General features: G+C 41.4%; 1 protein-coding gene across 2 annotated transcripts in view; it reads left to right on the forward strand.

Moving 5' to 3' along the window:
- The window catches only part of DNAJC13 (DnaJ heat shock protein family (Hsp40) member C13), a 104,257-nt gene that overhangs the window by 36,179 nt on the left and 49,842 nt on the right, over positions 1–18,236 (forward strand). Inside the window, exons 9-22 of one of the 2 annotated variants that reach the window (XM_019508849.1) lie at positions 43–134; positions 1,686–1,852; positions 1,969–2,048; positions 2,138–2,307; positions 3,313–3,412; positions 3,776–3,883; positions 4,763–4,918; positions 9,247–9,303; positions 10,382–10,503; positions 11,307–11,382; positions 12,983–13,078; positions 13,332–13,475; positions 14,942–14,956; positions 15,711–15,793. In XM_019508849.1, the coding sequence (XP_019364394.1) occupies positions 43–134; positions 1,686–1,852; positions 1,969–2,048; positions 2,138–2,307; positions 3,313–3,412; positions 3,776–3,883; positions 4,763–4,918; positions 9,247–9,303; positions 10,382–10,503; positions 11,307–11,382; positions 12,983–13,078; positions 13,332–13,475; positions 14,942–14,956; positions 15,711–15,793 (1,466 nt within the window). The remainder of the gene's footprint in view (positions 1–42; positions 135–1,685; positions 1,853–1,968; positions 2,049–2,137; positions 2,308–3,312; positions 3,413–3,775; positions 3,884–4,762; positions 4,919–9,246; positions 9,304–10,381; positions 10,504–11,306; positions 11,383–12,982; positions 13,079–13,331; positions 13,476–14,941; positions 14,957–15,710; positions 15,794–18,236) is intronic. The other variant, XM_019508850.1, reaches the window with a different exon arrangement.

Here is an 18,236-nt window from a genome sequence, read left to right on the forward strand (position 1 = left end):
TTTCATCGTATAACATCTTTGTTTCACGGACTCATTTTTCAGGTGTTTGCGCTAGTATGCGATGGTGAAAATCCACAGCTTTTTTCCATTGAATTTATCAAGGGACAAATCCGGAAATATTCTTCAACAGAGAGGTATTTGCATTCTTTGATTACCAATCATTTCAAATGTAAAACTAATAGAATGATGACCTATGGGTAGGCCAAGAGGTTTAAATAACACTTTCACAGGCAGGATTTGGGCCCACTTCAGTCCAAGGTATTTTTCACTGTTTTGCTGACTTAACCACTAAAAAGAAACAGCTGGTCTCCTGCAGCTGTACAGGTATCCAATTGAAGATGAGTCAGTTAAAGATGTAAGGCTTACTGGCTGTCTCACTGTATTGATGACAAATATATTGTTTAGGACATGTGATCAAACAGGAGCTAGAATTGGAGAGGAAGGAAATAAGGTTAGGCTTTCTCACTTAGTACTCATTTAAAAACTTTTAAATGTTGAATATTTAGGGGTCATGTATCCTCCTTTCTATCCCTCTTCAGTCCACAACAGTCTGGATGGTCTATGCACAAATAAAAAAAAAAACCAAAAAAAAAACCCATCAGTCATGTGGCGCCCAGAGGTAGCTGAAGGAATAAAGAAAGCAACAAATGCCAGAAGCTGTGTTTGTTTTTTTGCATTGTCTAGTCCAGTGGTGCTCCAGCCTTTTTGTCTAGTGGATCAGACAGGCAGTGCCTGGTCCATCTGCAGATGAGATCTAGTTAGTGTTCCCGATCTGACACAGGTGGGCACCATCTAGGTCGGGGGCGGGCAGTTAGTAAGTGGCCCTCTGCCCGAAATGAGTTTCAGCAAGCCATCAAGGGCTGCATGACAGGCAGCTGGGGCAGATGTATATTGATTTCCTAAACTTTTTTTTTTTTTAGGGGCCCCGTGGGCTGGATAGAATGGCCTGGTGGGCCGCATCTTGCCCATCCCTGACCTAGGCCGTGGGGGGGGGCGGGGGGAAGAGGGGGGTCAAGCCAGCCTTAATTTAGCCCTTTTGCGGAAAGGAGCTTGATCTGCCTCATGGAATGGGAAGGGAGTCTGGCCTGGCCCTGTGAAGGGTGTGTGGGGGCATGGGCCCCTGGGAGGGAAGGGGCTATGGCCAAGTTCTGTAGGGTAAGGTGGTATAGCCAAGTTCCAACCATGCCACTCGGAGTGGGGGGCAGGAAAAAGTCATTGCCAGGTGTCAACCCACCATTGCAAAGAGGGAAGGAGGTGTGGCCCAGCCCCAGTCCAGACCTGAGAGGTTTGGGATTGTGGCCTAGCCCAGCCTGTAGTGCAGGGTTTGCAGATTGGGCAGGGGGAAAAGTGGCCATACTAATGGCTACTTCTCCCCTGCTGCCAAATTTCCTGATGTGGGGAGATCCCTGCAGGCCAGATGTGATGGTTTGGCCCGCAAGCCAGAAGCTGAGCACTCCTGGTCTAGTCCACAGTGTGTAAACCAGTTCTACTTCAAGATGGAATACAAAACTTTTCTCTTTAAGCATGCACTCATGATTCAGTCATTGTAAGTCTGTTTTTTGTTGTGTTTTGTTTTTTTTTAGCAAGGTGAAACCTTACTGAAACTTAAATGAATATATTGGATAAAAAGCATGTGCAATTTTGTTATCTTTTATCTCTCACTGCCTCCTATCTTGTTCCCCCAGAGATTCTTTGTTGGCTAGCTTGTTGGATGGAGTAAGAGCTTCTGGTAACAGAGATGTTTGTGTGAAAATGACTCCAACACAGAAAGGCCAGCGCTGGGGATTACTTAGCATGCCTGTAGATGAGGAAGTAGAGAGTCTTCATCTCAGATTCTTAGCTTCCCCTCCCAGTAAGTGTGCTTAAGATCACTGTGCATTACAAAGTACAAAATCTTTTTGTTGGTATGGTAGTTAATGAGTTAAATGTTGAGCTGAGCTCATGGCATCTGGTTTTGTCTCCTTGCAGATAGCAATTTTGCAGATGCTGTATTCAGGTTCAATGCTAACATCTCGTACAGTGGTGTTCTGCATGCAGTAACACAAGATGTAAGACTAAACCTTTATCCTAATCTTCTGTTGATTATCCTTTTTAATGTGTAAAGGCCTTTTGTTAATTACCTTGTCCATCTTTACAGGGCCTTTTCTCAGAAAACAAGGAGAAATTGATTAATAATGCCATAACGGCATTACTGTCTCAAGAAGGAGACATTGCAGCATCTAACACAGAGCTTGAAAGCCAGTTCCAAGCTGTAAGAAGACTAGTTGCTTCAAAAGCTGGCTTCCTTGCTTTTACTCAGCTTCCGAAGTAAGTAGCTCATTACCTAATTTGAAATGCTGAAAGTAAACTACTTAATGTTCTAAAAAGGCTTTTCCTTGTTTCAAGATCAGCTTGGACTCTGGCCAGAGCTTGGGGTTCAGTGGGTCTGGTAAAATTTCATAGAAAAGTAATTTGTTGTAGAAGCTTGGTTATTGGATCTTTTTGGTAGCATAAACTGCAGTTTTATTAGTGACTAAATAGTCATGCTGTTAACTTATAACAGTAAGAGTTTTGGTTCTGCTTGAGTCTGTGTATTTTGGTCTCTGCTGGTCGTACGCTCAGCCAGTTGAAAACACAAATAGGTATCTATTGCTGTTTTAATAGGAAAAGAAATGAGAATATTGCATCTGGTGCAATTATGAATTCATTCTTTCTACACAAACCTAGTTGTTTTTTTTTTTTTTAAATTTTAATGTAAATCTGTAGGTGGCTGTCTTTTTTTTTTTTGAATATTAAAAAAAACAAACTGTTCTGTGCTACTAACATATTTAGGAGGAATTATACTCAAGATCATCTGGCACTCATGAATTCCTCACATGCATACTCTTTTAATGAGTTTAAAGGCTGCAGGTATATACAGTGCTCAGCAGTTTAAGGTGTGAAGTTTAATTCCCTTCAAGACGCAACTTCTCATTCTTGCAGTTAATGACTTCATAATGCAAGTCAGTTCAGCTCTTATTGTATTCAGAGAATGTATGTTAGAGGGCTACTGAGGATTCAGTAAACTGAACATTATGCTGAATACGTGAAAGGATAAATAATGTATTGCTGGTAATTGATTTGCCAAGTTCATATGCTTGCTCTTCTTGACAATAAGTGTCTTGGACTTGGTTCCTTTTTTACATATGTCTGTAATGTAGGCTACTAGCTGTCAGGATAGACAAATATACAGGGGGATATGAGGATTTCCCCTTTTTACCTTAAACTGAGACCCCCCCCCCCCGAAATCTAATTATACAAATGCTATTGCTAATGTACTTCTTATCTCGAAAGATTTCGGGAACGGCTAGGAGTGAAGGTGGTAAAAGCTCTTAAAAGGAACAATGATGGAGTAACCCATGCTTCTATTGACATGCTGTGTGCCCTCATGTGTGTAAGTATTAACTGGAATTATGCTCAGTGACTTTTGGGTTTTTTGTTTTTTTGACAACTAAACGAAACCCAAATTGTAGAGACCTGAAGAGTGGGTTTGTGTAGAAATTGCAGTGTATTATAACTAGTTTTCACAGGTTCTTGTCTCTAGTTTTGAACGTTATAACTCTGTGTAGTTAGCCTACTAGTTTTCCTGACGGACTTTGAAGTGGGACTTGCTGCCACAACTTGTCATGAGTTTTGTGGCAAGTCTCTTGATATTGCTGTAGTATAAGACTTGTAAAGTGTCTTGTTTGTTTGTTGTTGTTTTTTATGTCTTGAGGGCTAAAGGATGACTGTATTTTAAATACTTTCTTTATCTCAGCCCATGCATGATGACTATGACTTGCGGCAAGAGCAGCTGAACAAAGCTTCCCTTCTTTCTTCAAAGAAGTTTCTGGAGAACTTATTAGAGAAATTTAATTCCCATGTGGTAAGTGACTGAGCAACTTCTTACTATAATGAAAATCAAAATGTTTTTTAAATATGCTTGCTCTAGTCTTTAGTGATCAATTATTAAAATGCAAAACCTTAACCATAAGTGACCCCGAGACAAGTTTTCAGTCATTTTGAAGCTGGGCAGACTTAAATCTTAAGCTGTTTGTCTTGCAGAGCTACTTAATTTCTCTGATAAGTTGCTGCTCTAACTCCTCCTTTTTGTAAGGGTTCCTAGCTTTAAAACAATTTCTTGTTTGAAAAAAAGATACTAAGAAAGCAGCAGCTTACTTGATCTGTGGTACTTGAGGGGCTTGGTATTCTTTAAAGCACAGATTGCTTTCAACTATATTCTTAAGATTTTGCTGCTACTCTAGACTTGTTTCTTCTTTTGTGGCATGCTCTGGAAGAGCTTGCATTTTTTGTCACACTTGGAAGTAATGAAAATTGGCTTTTTATCTTGAAATATTACTGACAGAACTGGCCTTAGTGGGGAAGTGGCACCCTGGGCAAACTTTGTAGTCCTTCCCTGAGTCAGCAGCACTGCTGCAGGCAGGGGCTCAGTCCAGCAGGGAGGCAGGATGGCACAGTACACCAGGCAGGCAAACAGGCACCACTGCTGCTGGCCACACTGCCTGCCTGACCCAGCTCCTCCTGAGTTGTGGTTGGGGGCAGGGGGTGGGCTGGGCACTGCTTCTCCCTGGGGTGAGGATTGGTCAGTGGGGGTGCTGCTGCTCACATGTGTGGTGCCCCCCTGACTGTGGTGCCCTGCCTACTGACTACAAATTAGAATGAAATTGGTGTGAGGTGGGGAGACATGACAGGATGGGATTTGTAGGTCATGACGGTACTAAGCTATTTGTTTTCTATATTTCAGGATCATGGGACTGGTGCCCTAGTTATTAGTTCACTTCTGGACTTCCTTACATTTGCCCTCTGTGCTCCATATAGTGAAACAACTGAAGGGCAGCAGTTTGATATGTTGTTAGAGATGGTAGCATCTAATGGGAGAACACTATTTAAACTCTTTCAGGTGAGACCTTATTTTACCAGACTACTACAAAGTAAGAACAAAAATAAGGTTGTGGAAATTCTCCAATAACTTACTATGGATACATTTTTGGTTAAGGTCTAGACTCTGGCAGATTTTGGAACTTTTTTGTGGTGGATTTTTTAGTGTGTACATTTCTTATTGTTGGCTCAGCTCTCTGTTCGACTAGAGCTAACATCTCCATTACTGGCTTCTCCAAAACTGGTCCTCGGCTCACACTACATTGGTGTACTGGGCAGGAGAAAGTGTGTAGTGAAAGTGTCTGACTATTGTGTAGGCAATAGTCAGACAACTTCTAACATCAGTGAAATTCTCCAGATAATAAGACATGACTTAGAGGGACAGCTAGAAGCCTGCTAAGTGAGGGATCATAGGACCAGTCAGTGGGAATCCAGCAGTGGGGCCACAGTGTACTGCACAGGAATTATTTGATTACCGTTTTAACTTGGAATCCTGGTCTATAAACCAACTTTTAAAACCAGAAAGTAGCTCCTAATTAGCTGTGCTGTTTCTGCAGAAACTTGTCATCTGCATATTTTGACTAGCTTATAGTTTCATAGTTAGTTTCATAGTTTCTAGGGTCGGAAGGGACCTGAGCAGATCATCTAGTCCGACCCCCTGCCATGACAGGAAGAGCACTGGGGTCAAATGACCCCAGTAAGGTGGTCATCCAACCTCCTCTTAAACCCCCAGGGTGGGAGCCTGCACCACCTCACTTGCAGGCAGTATTTGGTTCCAAATACTTTGGTCGTTGTTTGGTGCACCCTTTCTCCGAGTTGTGGGGAAGACAGTGGGTGGGAAATGCAGAATTGTGGAATTTTTGCTATATATAGGTGACTTTTGCCTTTATGCAGGGTATAGTAAGCTGATACTAATACAAAGCCTTATCCAAACTGTTCTTCGGAAGAATAAGGTAGTCTTGTAATTTTTTTTCGGTTCCCTGGACCACTTTTTTCCAAAGAACTATAGATTACATTTAGTACAGCTGGATACCAGTTCATAAATTTCATAGACATTTGGACTGGAAGGGACCCTGGAGGATCATCGAGTCCAGCCCCCTGCCTCAGGGAGAGGAAGTCAGCAGGGATCATAGGATCCCAGCAAGATAAGCATCCAAATGTCTCTTGAAGGCACTCGAAGCGAGTGCCTGAACTGCCTCCGGCGGCAGTCTGTTCCAAACCTTGGGGACTCAGACAGTGAAGAAGTTCTTCCTTATGTCCAGCCTGAATCGGTCACAGTGGAGTTTGTGACCGTTCAATCTTGTCATCCCTTGGGGAGGGCTCTGGTGAACAGACATTCCCCCAGATCCTGACAAGCACCCCTGAAACTTATAGATGGCCACCAGATCACCCCTGAGCCTACACTTTTTTCCAGGCTGAAATAGCCCCATGGCTCTGAGCCTTTCATCATAGGGTGTGTTTTCCTGACCTCTGATTATGGCTCTCCTCTGCACCCTCTCAAGCTTCTCTACACTGTTTTTTGAATTGTGGAGCCCAAAACTGGATGCAGTACTCCAGCTGTGGCCTCACCAAGGCAGCAGAATGACATCCCAGGATCTGCTTGAGAAGTATCTATGGATATGCAAGCCAGTGTTTTGCTTGCTTTTACTAGCCTCAGCATCACACTGAAGGCTCACGTTCATCTTGTCAGTCGTGACCCCCGAGTCCTTTTCATCTGTAGTGCTAACTAGCGTAACACTACTGAGCCTAATAAGCATGGTGCAGGTTTTTCCTCCCAAGGTGGAGAACCTTGCATTTTTTTTTTGGTGTTGAACACTACCAGGTTCTCATCCGCCCGTTTCATGAGTCTGTCCAGATTTGCCTGGATCACCCTCCTATCCTCAGGTGTGGATGCTTTACCCCAGAGTTGGTGTCAGAAGCAGACTGGCCAAGCTTGCCAACAATACCAAATGTCCACATCACTGAAGATGTTAAACAGTATAGGCTCTAGGACAGAGCCTTGTGGGACCCCACTAGTTGCAGCACACCAAGATGATTGGTTCCCATCAACCACCACCCTCTGGGTTCTACCATGGAGCCAGTTCCCCAGCCAGCGGATCATGGTGACATCAAGGCTGCAGTTAGCCAGTTTCCCATGATCACCTCCTTGGCTATACCAGATCAAAGGCTTTTTTTTTTTAAAGTCAAGGTATACGGCATCAATCTCTTCCCCCTTGTCCGAGTGGTAGGTCACCTGGTCGTAAAAGGAAATGAGATTGGTCAAGCAAGACCTACCCGCAACAAACCCATGCTGGGTATCCCTCAGGATATTGCCTTCAGCTAGTCTGTTAAGGATGGCCTCCTTGATAATCTTTTCCAAGACCTTCCCCCGGATAGAGGTCAGGCTGATGGGCCTGTAGTTTGCTGAATCTACTTTCCTCCCTTTCTTGAAGGTAGGCACCACGTTGGCCTTCTTTCGATCTTCAGGCACTACACCAGAGCACCAGGAGTTTTCAAAGATCTGTGCCAGGGGCTGGGCTATGATGTTCTCCAGCTCCCTGAGTGCCCTTGGGTGTAACCCATCAGGGCTGGCTGACTTAAAGGTATCCAGCCTGTTGGTGTTCCTTCATGAGGTCAGCTTCAGTGGAGGGCAAGGAATCTCCCTTGCCCGGGCCTCGCTGACCCATAGTGGGCAGGGTCATCCCATGGAACTGGTGGGGGAAAAACTGACGCAAAGTACCCATTTAGTAAGTTGGCTTTTTCCTGGGCATCAGTTGTCAGTTGTCCCATCTGGTTCAGCAGGGGTCCAATGTTCCCCTTGCTCTTCCTCCAGCTTCCCACAAAAAAAAAAAAATCCTTTTTTTAGATATTGTCCTTGATATTTGTAGCTAGCTGGAGTTTCATCACAGCCTTGGCTTTCCTGATGTGTTTTTTTTTTTTACTCTCTGCAAATCCGGACTAAAGCAGAATAGTCCTCCTTGGTGGCAGTTCCAGTCTTTCATCCTTTTGTAGGTCTTCCTTTTTAACACACAGGAGGTCCGCCAGTTCCCTGGAGAGCCAAGGGGGCTGCTGTGCCCTTTTGCTGCCTTTCCTCCGAGACAGGATGGACTTTGCTTGCGCATCCAGAATTACTCCCTTGAGGAGCAACCACTTGTCCTGAACTCCTCTCTCCACTGGATTGTGGCCTTTTAAGGCCTCTCTGACAAACCTCCTTTAGCTTGTCAAAGTCTGGTTTCCTGAAGTGGAGGACTTTTGACTTGCCAGTTTTATGGCAGATGGTGAAGGTGATCAGTTCATGATCACTGTCGCCCAGCTTCCCTTCGATTTGTTAGGTTCCTAATTAGGTTATCCATGGTTGCCAGTACGAGGTCAAGCAGTGTTTTACCTCTTGTCGGCCTGTAGACTTCCTGCGTCAAAGGTCATCCACACATGAGAGAGCTTTGCGACCGCTCAGATTTAGCTGAGCACTCCTCCCACAAGTTGTCTGGGTAGTTAGTCTCCCATGACAACTATACACCAGGATTGTGCAGCCTCAGCCAATTCCCTGGTGAACTCCTGGTCCAAGGTCTTGACTCTGGGTAGGGGGTCTGTAATAAACCCCCACCATAGTATCCCCTGCGTCATGTTCCCCACAGATTTTAACCCAGAGGGTCTCAGGTTGTCTGCTGTGGGTGCCAATGTCAGCTTGCAGGGACGCATAGCTTTCCTTGACAGAGAGAGCTATGCCCCCGCCCCTTTTGTCCACTCGATCCCTCCTGTACAGGGTATAGCCATCTACCTGTGGTCAAGTCATGGGTGGAGTCCCACCAGGTCTGTTACCCCTGTGACATCATAGTTAGTTATTTGCATTTAGCAGGAGAACAACTTCCTTTTTCTTCCTTATTGCCCAGGCTCCTGGCATTTGTGTATAGACATGCAAGTGTCCCCTTAGGGGCCCTTGCTTTGCCTACATTTTGTTCCAGGGGTGGGAACGCTTATGTACCTTGGTCTGCTGGCTTTTTGCAAGGGCCACCCAGTGGGCCAGCAGTGGCAGTAACCTGTCTTTCTTCCCCCCCAAAATCCCCCAGCAGGCTTAGTTTAAAGCCCTATGGAGCAGGTTGGCCAGTCTAGCTGAGACAAGCCTCCTCCAATGGAGAGAGGTGGAGGCCATCCCTTCCCAACAGCTTGCTGCCTCTCTTTCTCTCCAAAGAGCAGACTGTGGTCATAGAAGCCAAAGCCTTCCTGATGACACCCAGCACCGCAGTCATTGGTTGACTACCTGAATCTTCCTCCTGTTGTTAATATCCAAATTATGCACACTCATTAACAGAAAAAAAAAATCTTAAGTTTTTTATATAATGTTTCATACTAACTTATAACTCCTTCTTGTAGCATCCTTCCATGGCAATTGTAAAAGGAGCTGGCTTGGTAATGAAGGCGATAATAGAGGTGAGACTTGGTGGGGTGGCCAGGGGTGGTTAAAGACCACTGGGAATAGCATGCTAACTGTCAAGTGGGCTTCACTGAGCTTTCAAATGGGTCTTTGATTTTTAAAATGTAAATAACCAATTTCAGCACTTGAGGTAAATTTCTCAGAATTTTGAAATAGCTGGTATACAGCTGTCAGTGCTATTCTTTTAAGAACTGAAATGTCTATTGGATGGAGTAGATGGATGTAGGCAGCAAATCTGGTATTACAAGAGTTTAGCTGCAAATGACTGAAGACATGGGTTTTTTGTTAGACTCTCTACATTTGGGGATTTTCAGTTGACAACAACTTGAAACACTTGTGTGCAACAACTGCTCTATCAGTTCTTGTTAGGCTTACCTGATGTAATAGTGGCAATGCATAATCATTCCTATTTGAAGTTGCTCTTAATTTTACGAGCTGACTGGCACGTTCATGGCAAGTATAGGAAGAAGCAGTAATGCCACTAAGTCTCTTATACAGTTGGTTGTATGCATAGATGGGATCAAATGTTGGTGGATATTATGTTTACTATTGTAGTAATGCAAGCACTTCTAACACTTCTGCTGCTATCTGGTTCTACGGGGAAGTAGACCGGATTACCATTAAATAGTTCTATTTTTTTGAAGGTCAAGTAGAATGTTTGTTTCTTTTAGGTAGTCTTAACTAATTCAGCTGACCTTTTTAAGGTCCTACTCTAAGTCCATAGACAGTAACTGAGGTTACAAAAGGATGTGGTTTCTCTCAAACTTGGCTTTTATATATTTAATTTTTTTTTAAGACTAATGGTACTCTAGACATGGCATTTCTTAAGTGCTTGGAGCAGGTTGTGGAAGCTCTGTTGCTATGACTTGACTAGAGCTCTTAGCTTTACTGCAGCAGAGAAGTCACTTGAAGACCTTTTGAGATCCTCCTTGCATACCTTTTTACCTGTTTTCAGAACTGTACAAAATCATACATCTGTCAAGAGAAATGGCATCTTAATGAATTGTATAGTCTAAAGAAAACAGCTGAGCAACTCCTTACTAGAGTAATCATCTTCCTTTTTTATTTTCTAAGGAAGGAGATAAAGAAATTGCTACCAAAATGCAAGATCTTGCCCTCAGTGAAGGTGCCTTACCTCGTCACTTGCATACTGCTATGTTTACAGTTAGCACAGATCAAAGGATGCTTACAAATAGGTAAGTTTGTCTACTAGGTGAAACTTTCCACAAAACTAAAGTGGAAGCTCCTCTTAAAATTATTCTTTTAGAGGTAGGCATACTGCAAGTGTTTTTAAAGCTTTACATTTTTAGTTGGCATATTTAACTAAGCAAATGAAATAATTTGTAGCTCTTTTTTCCTGGTGCTTAGCTAGCAGTCCTTTTGACTTAACAGTGAAAGTATACAGATTTAACACCAGGTTTTGTAACTTACTCAGTTGTTTGAAGCAATGTGGTCTTAATGATCAGAGGCCACTGGCAGTTTAACTTTACCTCTTCTGGAAACCTGAGGTAGGCTAATACAAGAAAATCACTGTCTGTGGAATTGGGGTTGGGGTTGGGGAGGGGGCAGTTAATCCATCTTACAGTTGCAAGCTCCCAGGATGAGTCTGAAACTTCTTGTCATAGTTTAGAACTAGTGCTTAAATAATTGAGTAGAAAAAAACAGCTTTGCTAGTAGAGAAGATAATTTTTTGCAATAAATCAACAGTTTTTAACTTTGGAAGGATTCAGGAAAATGTTGTGTTCTTTGCTTTAGTTTTAAAAGCTCCAACTAAACATGCTTAACTTAATAGATGCTAAATGTCTTTTTTTGAGTGTAGTGCTTCCCTCAGAAACAAGTGTCAAAGTTGGTAACAAAATCCTCTCCCTCTGCCCCATAGATAGATAGATAGATATCTCTCTCTCTCTCTCTTGGTATTTGAATGTGACAGCGTGTCATCTTGACATTATGGTATTGTCTCAAATGACTAAAGCCTTTATTAATTCTTAATGCCTTTCAGGCAGCTAAGCAGACACTTAGTGGGCCTTTGGACAGCTGAAAATGCAACTGCTATGAACTTGTTGAAACGTATTTTGGTAAGGGAACTGCTTACAAACTATTTGGTGGTGTTGAAGAGTATTCTAAACTCTTTAAATTTTGTTCTGAAATGCTTTCCCCCTTCCCCTTGTTGTACAAAGATGCCTGCATAGCCTCTGTCTTAATTCACACGTGCATTAAAACAGACTGGCTGGAGGGTGGGAAGAGTTTTTTTTTTTTTTGGGAAGGGGGGAGATACAGACGAGCCTGTTAAACTTGAATACCTATTTCATACAAGGAGTTGTGGTGTGTGGTTTTTTTTTTCTTTTTAAAGTGAGTCAATAGAGAGATCAGTCACGGAAGAAGCAGGAGCTTGAATGGAAAAGTGAATTAGCAGAATAAGGAGAGGAAGGGGGTATACATGCACTGTCTTAATTGGAAAGTAGGTTGGGAGTAAGGTGTGGGGTTTTGGGGGGGTTTAAGATAAGAGGATCTCTTGGTCTTGCACTGGATCCCATTCTCCAGTTAAGGGGGCATGAAAAAGGCAAAAGCTCCAAACCAATTTAGAGATTACCTACAATTTAACAGATAAGGCAGTAAAACTAATATGGGGAGGCAAAGGTATAACAAGGTAAGGACACTAGCAAATCTTGGTGTATGTTTTTTGTTTTTAAATGAATAAAATAGACTAAAACATTTTTAAAAACTGTAATAACTAAATTATTTCCCCACACTAAAGAAATCCCTCTTTCAAAAGGAAGGGGAATATGGTAGTACAGTTATCTGGGCCAGTGCCTCAGTAATGAGTAGGTCTCTAAAGCCATAGCTTGTAAATGGAGCTCTTGCCTCTTGCTGCTTGTAGTAAATGGATTGTAATCTGGAAGATGCTTGGATATTATTGGAGCGCAGCATAAGAGATGACTTAACAAGAACAACCAAGGCAGACTTAACTATTCTTCTATCAGTCTTCAATTACTGATGATTCTGGCAAACTTAAAACATGCTGGGTATATACACGGCATGAGAAATATTCCACACAGCAAGAGAAATACGCTTGTGCTGAAGAATGTTTTTTGTTTTATTTCTTTTCCTCCTTATCTTTCCTCCTGGGCAAGTTATCCCACTAATTCTTAAAGTATTCAGCACGAAAATTCTAGGATTTGAAAGGCAAGGTAGATTGCTTTAATGCCAGGGGTTTTCTGGTCTTTCCATAAGAACTTCATCTATCAAAACCAAGCTTAAACTTCTGGAAAATATCACCTGAAGAGTTCTATGGAAGATGTACAAACAGAATCTAGTGTTCCAGGCTGGCTTCACTGAACTTAATAGTCTCTACCTATCTCCACTGGGCAACATTTTTTTGCCTGCATCACCTATTTCTAACTTAAGCAACAAACTTGCTTTCTAGTTTAACCTAGATGTTCTGGACATCAAAGGGGTGGTTCTGTAGGGGAAGTAACTTGTGAACATGGCCAAGGGAAACCAAGTCTTTTTTTTTAAACTCATCCCAACCTTTAACTCTGGCACAGCTTAACTTTGGGTGGTGAAATCAAACCCAAATATTCTTCTAGGGTAAGTGGTAAACGCTCCTTGCATTGTACTGTGTTTTACTTATGCATTCAGAAACCTGATTTCAGATTTGGTTTTTAATGGTTTTAGCCCCCAGGTTTGCTGGCATACCTGGACAGTGCTGATTCTGTTCCTGAGAGAGATGCTGATCGGATGCATGTTAGGGACAACTTAAAAATCGCAACTGTAAGTAGGGAAAGGCTCCCACGTTTTCTCCTTGCCTTGCCTCTACCCCTACCCCCCACTTCTCCCACACTTTTGAACGGTGAAGAGATCTTTTTCTAGTTCCTTTTTAAATTTAATAGATTGTGTGAAGTCTGTCTCTTATAGATTAAAAAAATACTGACGTAGTCTTTCCCCTTCCTCCCCTCCACCTCTTAATATTCCTCAGAGTGATTGTAATCTTAACCACAAGTTTTTGGTTGGTTCTATTCTACAGGATCAGTATGGCAAATTTAATAAAGTGCCAGAGTGGCAGAGACTGGCTGGAAAAGCTGCAAAAGAAGTAGAAAAATTTGCCAAAGAAAAAGTAGATCTGGTGTTGATGCACTGGAGGGACAGAATGGGCATTGCTCAAAAGGAGGTAAACACCTAAGTTTCTAGACTTAATAATTGTAATAAAACATCTTGACTCTTCGTAAGGCATTAATTACTGCAGCCTATGGACATGATTGATCCAGTTTAAATGTTGGGCTTCAATCTGGGACTCAATTCAGGGAGAGCAGTGCAAATGTGAAGCCTTCTAACTATGCTGTATCAAATAATTCCATGTTTCCATATTGGTAGAAACTGTGTTCTTAATTTTAAATGGCTGAGACTTGCTGTTCCATCAACTCCATTTACTGCATATTAGTGTCTTGGCATTCACACTTTCTCATCTTCTGTAGCTATTTTTTTTATTAATTTAATTACCTGCGAAGTTAAATTACAGTTAATGATGCTCATCTACCTTTTTGGAGTGTGTAGAATTTGCACCAAACCTTTTAAAAGACTTTACAAACAAGTGTGTTTTAAACAGTAATTTGGTAGGAAAGTGTTTGTTCATTTTCAGTATATCTGAGGTGGCTCTCTTGTATTGTCATCATTGTACTTAACATGTTTCAACTGTATTTGGCAAAATAGAGTTCTGCCTTTGGATGGAGTAATATAGACTTGCAAGTTGTTGGAATTACTTGACTCCTAGTTGTGGGCAGTTATCTAAAGTTAGTTGATTTTTTTTTTGCTGACTCTCTTTTCTGGTTTTAATCCTTGCCTCCTCAAGTAATTTGAGATGACATTTTTAAGATAGTGTTAATTGAGAGCTAAGAGGCATTCACTACTTACTTTCAGGGAAGGAAAAGAAATGTGATTCTTTCTCTTGCCTTCAGTAAGATCCTCTTTCTTGTGAATTTGTTTTGTTTTTGGTATGTTTGGCTTGACATTTTCTTGCTGCTACCTCGGGTTTGTTTAAATGTGGTTATTGAGCTCTCTGCATTTGTTGGAAGCTGCGAAGAACTAAACATTGTTCTCAAACTCCTCATCTCTGAAGTATATAGGGGGCTTGTCACATTGCCATGTACAAGGAAGAGTGAGGAAGCACAACATATGTTTAACTTGCCTGCAAAAAAAACCCAACCCCCTACCCAAACAAACAAAATCAAAACCTTAAGACGGTAAGCAAGTGACTTGGGCTTTGCATAGTGTAACTTGATGTTTCCTATATCTCAAAGTTGCAACAATAGTCTCAAGGGTGAAAGCTAGACTTAAAAATGGAGAGCTGCCTCTTTGCTGTTGGAAGACTTGTGTAGGCAAGACTTGAGGAGTTGTATATTTAAATCTTCCACTTTTTAAAAACAAAATAGAACAAAATCAAAGCAGGGAAAGATAACATATACAAGGGGTAATACTACTGTCTCAACAGAATTTGAGTATATTTTGGTTTGTTTTTAATGTTTTATACAAAGCAAATTACTTAGCACTCTGTTACCCTTTTGAAATACTTGGTTGTAAGCTATTTAAATTGTTTAAATATTCCCTCTTTTTTTTCTCTTTCCCTTCGATCAAAATCAGGACAGAAACAATATGGTGAGTGAGTTTATGCTAAATGTGTAGACTGTGTTGTATTGAATTCTGTGTAGCATGTGGTGTTTCATCTAGCAATGTATGTTGTAGATGTACATTGATCAAATAAAATCTTTCAGTAGCCAAACCCAGATTGAGGCTTCTCCTTTTCATGGTGTGCTTCTATGCTAAAAGCAGACTTGTTTCTTTTTGTTTCTGAGCCTTATAGCTACTTTGTGATTTCCTGAAGTGGTTTGGTTTAGCTTGCTGGTTGCTCTTCAGCTTGGTGATTTTGTAGATTGTCTTACTGTAAGGTTAATGTGTGCATGTTAAGCAGCAGATTTAGTATAGGATTATTGTGTTTTGCTTAACTCAGTGCTTGTGGTGATGGGAGCTGGCTTGTGGGGTTTTTTTGGCTTTTTTTAAAAGGTTGTCCCATAAAATGACTAATTCATTAAAGTATTTGGTACATGGCTGAAAGTTTCTCTGGAATGATTTGATTTTTTTTTTTTTGTATTTAACCTGACATGAATAACAGCATGCATAAATGGTGCAACTTGCTCGTTGAAGTTCAGTTTTCTTACTCTAAGAAATCAGTACGCTAAAAAAATGTGGCGCTCAAAGCAGACACATTTAAACTTTAGCAATCAAACCAGGTTTACTTTGTTTTACTTCTGAAAAATCAGTTTCATAAAAACATGTTGCAAGTAAATTCATTGAGGGTATTTGCTAGGGCTAGAACAATTGGTACTAAATTTTTGGCTGTTTTTAATTGCAGAACATCAATCAAAAGCCAGTAATACTAAGGAAACGAAGGCAAAGAATAAAAATCGAAGTAAACTGGGATCTCTTCTACTACAGGTAACTAGATGTACTGTACTAGATAGCCAGGTGCTTCAAATTTTTCTCCAATTAAGGAAATTCATTTGACAGCAAATGCAGCTCTACCTCAGCTCCAGTTTTTGAGGTTGTATTTTACTGTTTTCTGCTTTGTTTTTAAGAGTTTTTTTTTTAGAAAAATCTCTAAAGCAGAAAACTTTGAAACATTATAGAAACTCTAGACTGCTTCTGGGATGCACATAGTGAATCCTAATAAGACATGTGGTATTAATCTACACTGTTACATTTACTAAACTTTTTTACAAACTTGTACAATAAGAGAAGATGTGACAAGCCAGCTTAATGCTCCAGTGGAGTTTTGTGAGTGGCTAGTAAATGTAATAGTATGTGAAGATGCCCTCTGGGGGGTTGTTTGTTTGTTTGTTTGTTTGTTTGTTTGTTTGTTTGTTTGTTTGTTTGTTTGTTTGTTTGTTCATGGGGTAGGGGATAGAGACTAGACAGGGATTTTATCTTGGGCACAGTTCTTGATCCCAATTTTAATACCTCAGGCAGGAACTGAGACTTTTTTTAGTATTTCCTGCAAGTTGCAAGTGAGAGAACTTTACATGTGTACACTTGCATTGTAAAAATCCTTGTGATTTTTATCAAATCTGAATACTGATATAATACAAATGGTAATATAATGGCAGTATCAGCCATTCAGGTGAAGTTTAGAATGTGACACCTGAAACTGCCCTATTAATCGGAGTACTAAAGAACAAAAGGAACCTACAAGGTTGAACTGGAAAAAAGGACTTCTGGCTATAGAAAGTGATATTCCTGGGTCACAATGCTGCAAATGTGACTAAATTAACTGAAATTGGCCCTTAAAAAAATTTTTGAAAGCTATTAAACCTTGTATGACCCAGAGGCTGACTCAAAATACTTAATCTGAAATAGGGATAACAAAGTCTGACTTGGGCAGTTTTAGAGATGAGCTTATAGAGGGAACTGGAAAGTTAGTGAATAAAGGCATGCTTTGCCAAAAAGCTGAACCTATATAAAGTATGAGGTAGAAAGTTTCATACCTTCTAGGGTCGGAAGGGACCTGAGTAGATCATCTAGTCCGACCCCCTGCCATGGCAGGGGGTCGAGTACTAGGGTCAAACAACCCCAGCAAGGTATACTTCTAGCCTCTTCTTGAAGACCCCCAGGGTAGGAGCCAGCACCACTTTTCTCTTGGATTTGTAGACTCTAAACCACTCCTTTTCAAGGGTAAATACTGAAGAACTTTAAATGGCTAGTTCTACAAGATGAGAGCTCTAACTTCTGTTTAATTGCATAGCTAGCCGTTTTAAAGTGTATACATGGGTTGGGTTGACATGTAGTTAAGTCTAAACGAACTCTGGCACTTATGGTTTCAGAGTTTGCTTCCTGGGTGCCATGTCTTACGTGTGTGCTCAGGATCAGAGCACATTTAGCCGGGTTTGCCAGCCAGGACTGCTCCAAGGGCCCCGGGGGTCAGCCTGCCAGCCTGTGGCTACTCTGACATGGCTCAACACGCTATGGAGGGGCTGGCTGGGGCACAAGGGTGACCCAGCATGGGGTTAGTGGCAGGTAGTCCCCACACTGAAGCATGTTTGTGCCCCAGCCAGCTCCTCAAGCATCCACATGTGTTGCTGCAGAGTTTAAAAACAAAACAAAAACAAATGCAAAACTCTACAAAGTGCTATTCTGCTGCAGAGTTGACTTGGTTTGCTCCTGTGTAATAACCTTGCATGCATAGACATGAGATGTTTACTGTGGAGCTAGTCAACTCCTAAGTAAATGTCTTGTTTAGATATGTCCATCCAGAACATCACACCTGTTACTTTACTACAAGTAAACTGATGGGAAATAGCTGACAGTTGCTACATTTAGAGAGTACCTTACTTATACATTTTGAGAAGTACCTTTTTAATAAATCCATGCAACCAGCTAACCTTGTTGGCCTGTTACCACTTCTGTTGCCACCTATACAACTGCAGATCTGTTTTGTGGAAAATGATACTGACTAAAAGTCAGTTCTGATGCAATTAGTACCACTTGGAACTGGCCAGAAGCTTTTCTCTGTTCTTATTGACAGTGTCTTCTGGCTTGCTTTAAGTGCAGAAGCTGCTTCCCTGTCTATGGAAACTTTTTTTTTAACAAAACAGGTGTGTTGAATAAGTGTCACTGCAGCATCAAAACACAACACAAGCTGATTTTCTTGTACTCCAGTCTTTCCTTTTTCAAAGTCTCCAAGTCTGCGTTTAATTTTACTTGTTAGCAGGTGTTTAAACCAACAGTTTGGCTGTGTCCAGACAGGCACAGATGTGCAGTATATGGTGCTGCAGACCCATTTGTGGCACTACACGCTGTGCATGTAAACATTCCCTGTGCTGCTACCTTACATCCCCTGGAGATGCCAGGGTCAAAAAACCATGTCAAAAAAAAAAAAAAGTGG

Source organism: Gavialis gangeticus, unplaced genomic scaffold (assembly GCF_001723915.1).
Source record: "Gavialis gangeticus isolate Ggan-Ray unplaced genomic scaffold, GavGan_comp1, whole genome shotgun sequence".
Taxonomy (NCBI): domain Eukaryota; kingdom Metazoa; phylum Chordata; order Crocodylia; family Gavialidae; genus Gavialis; species Gavialis gangeticus.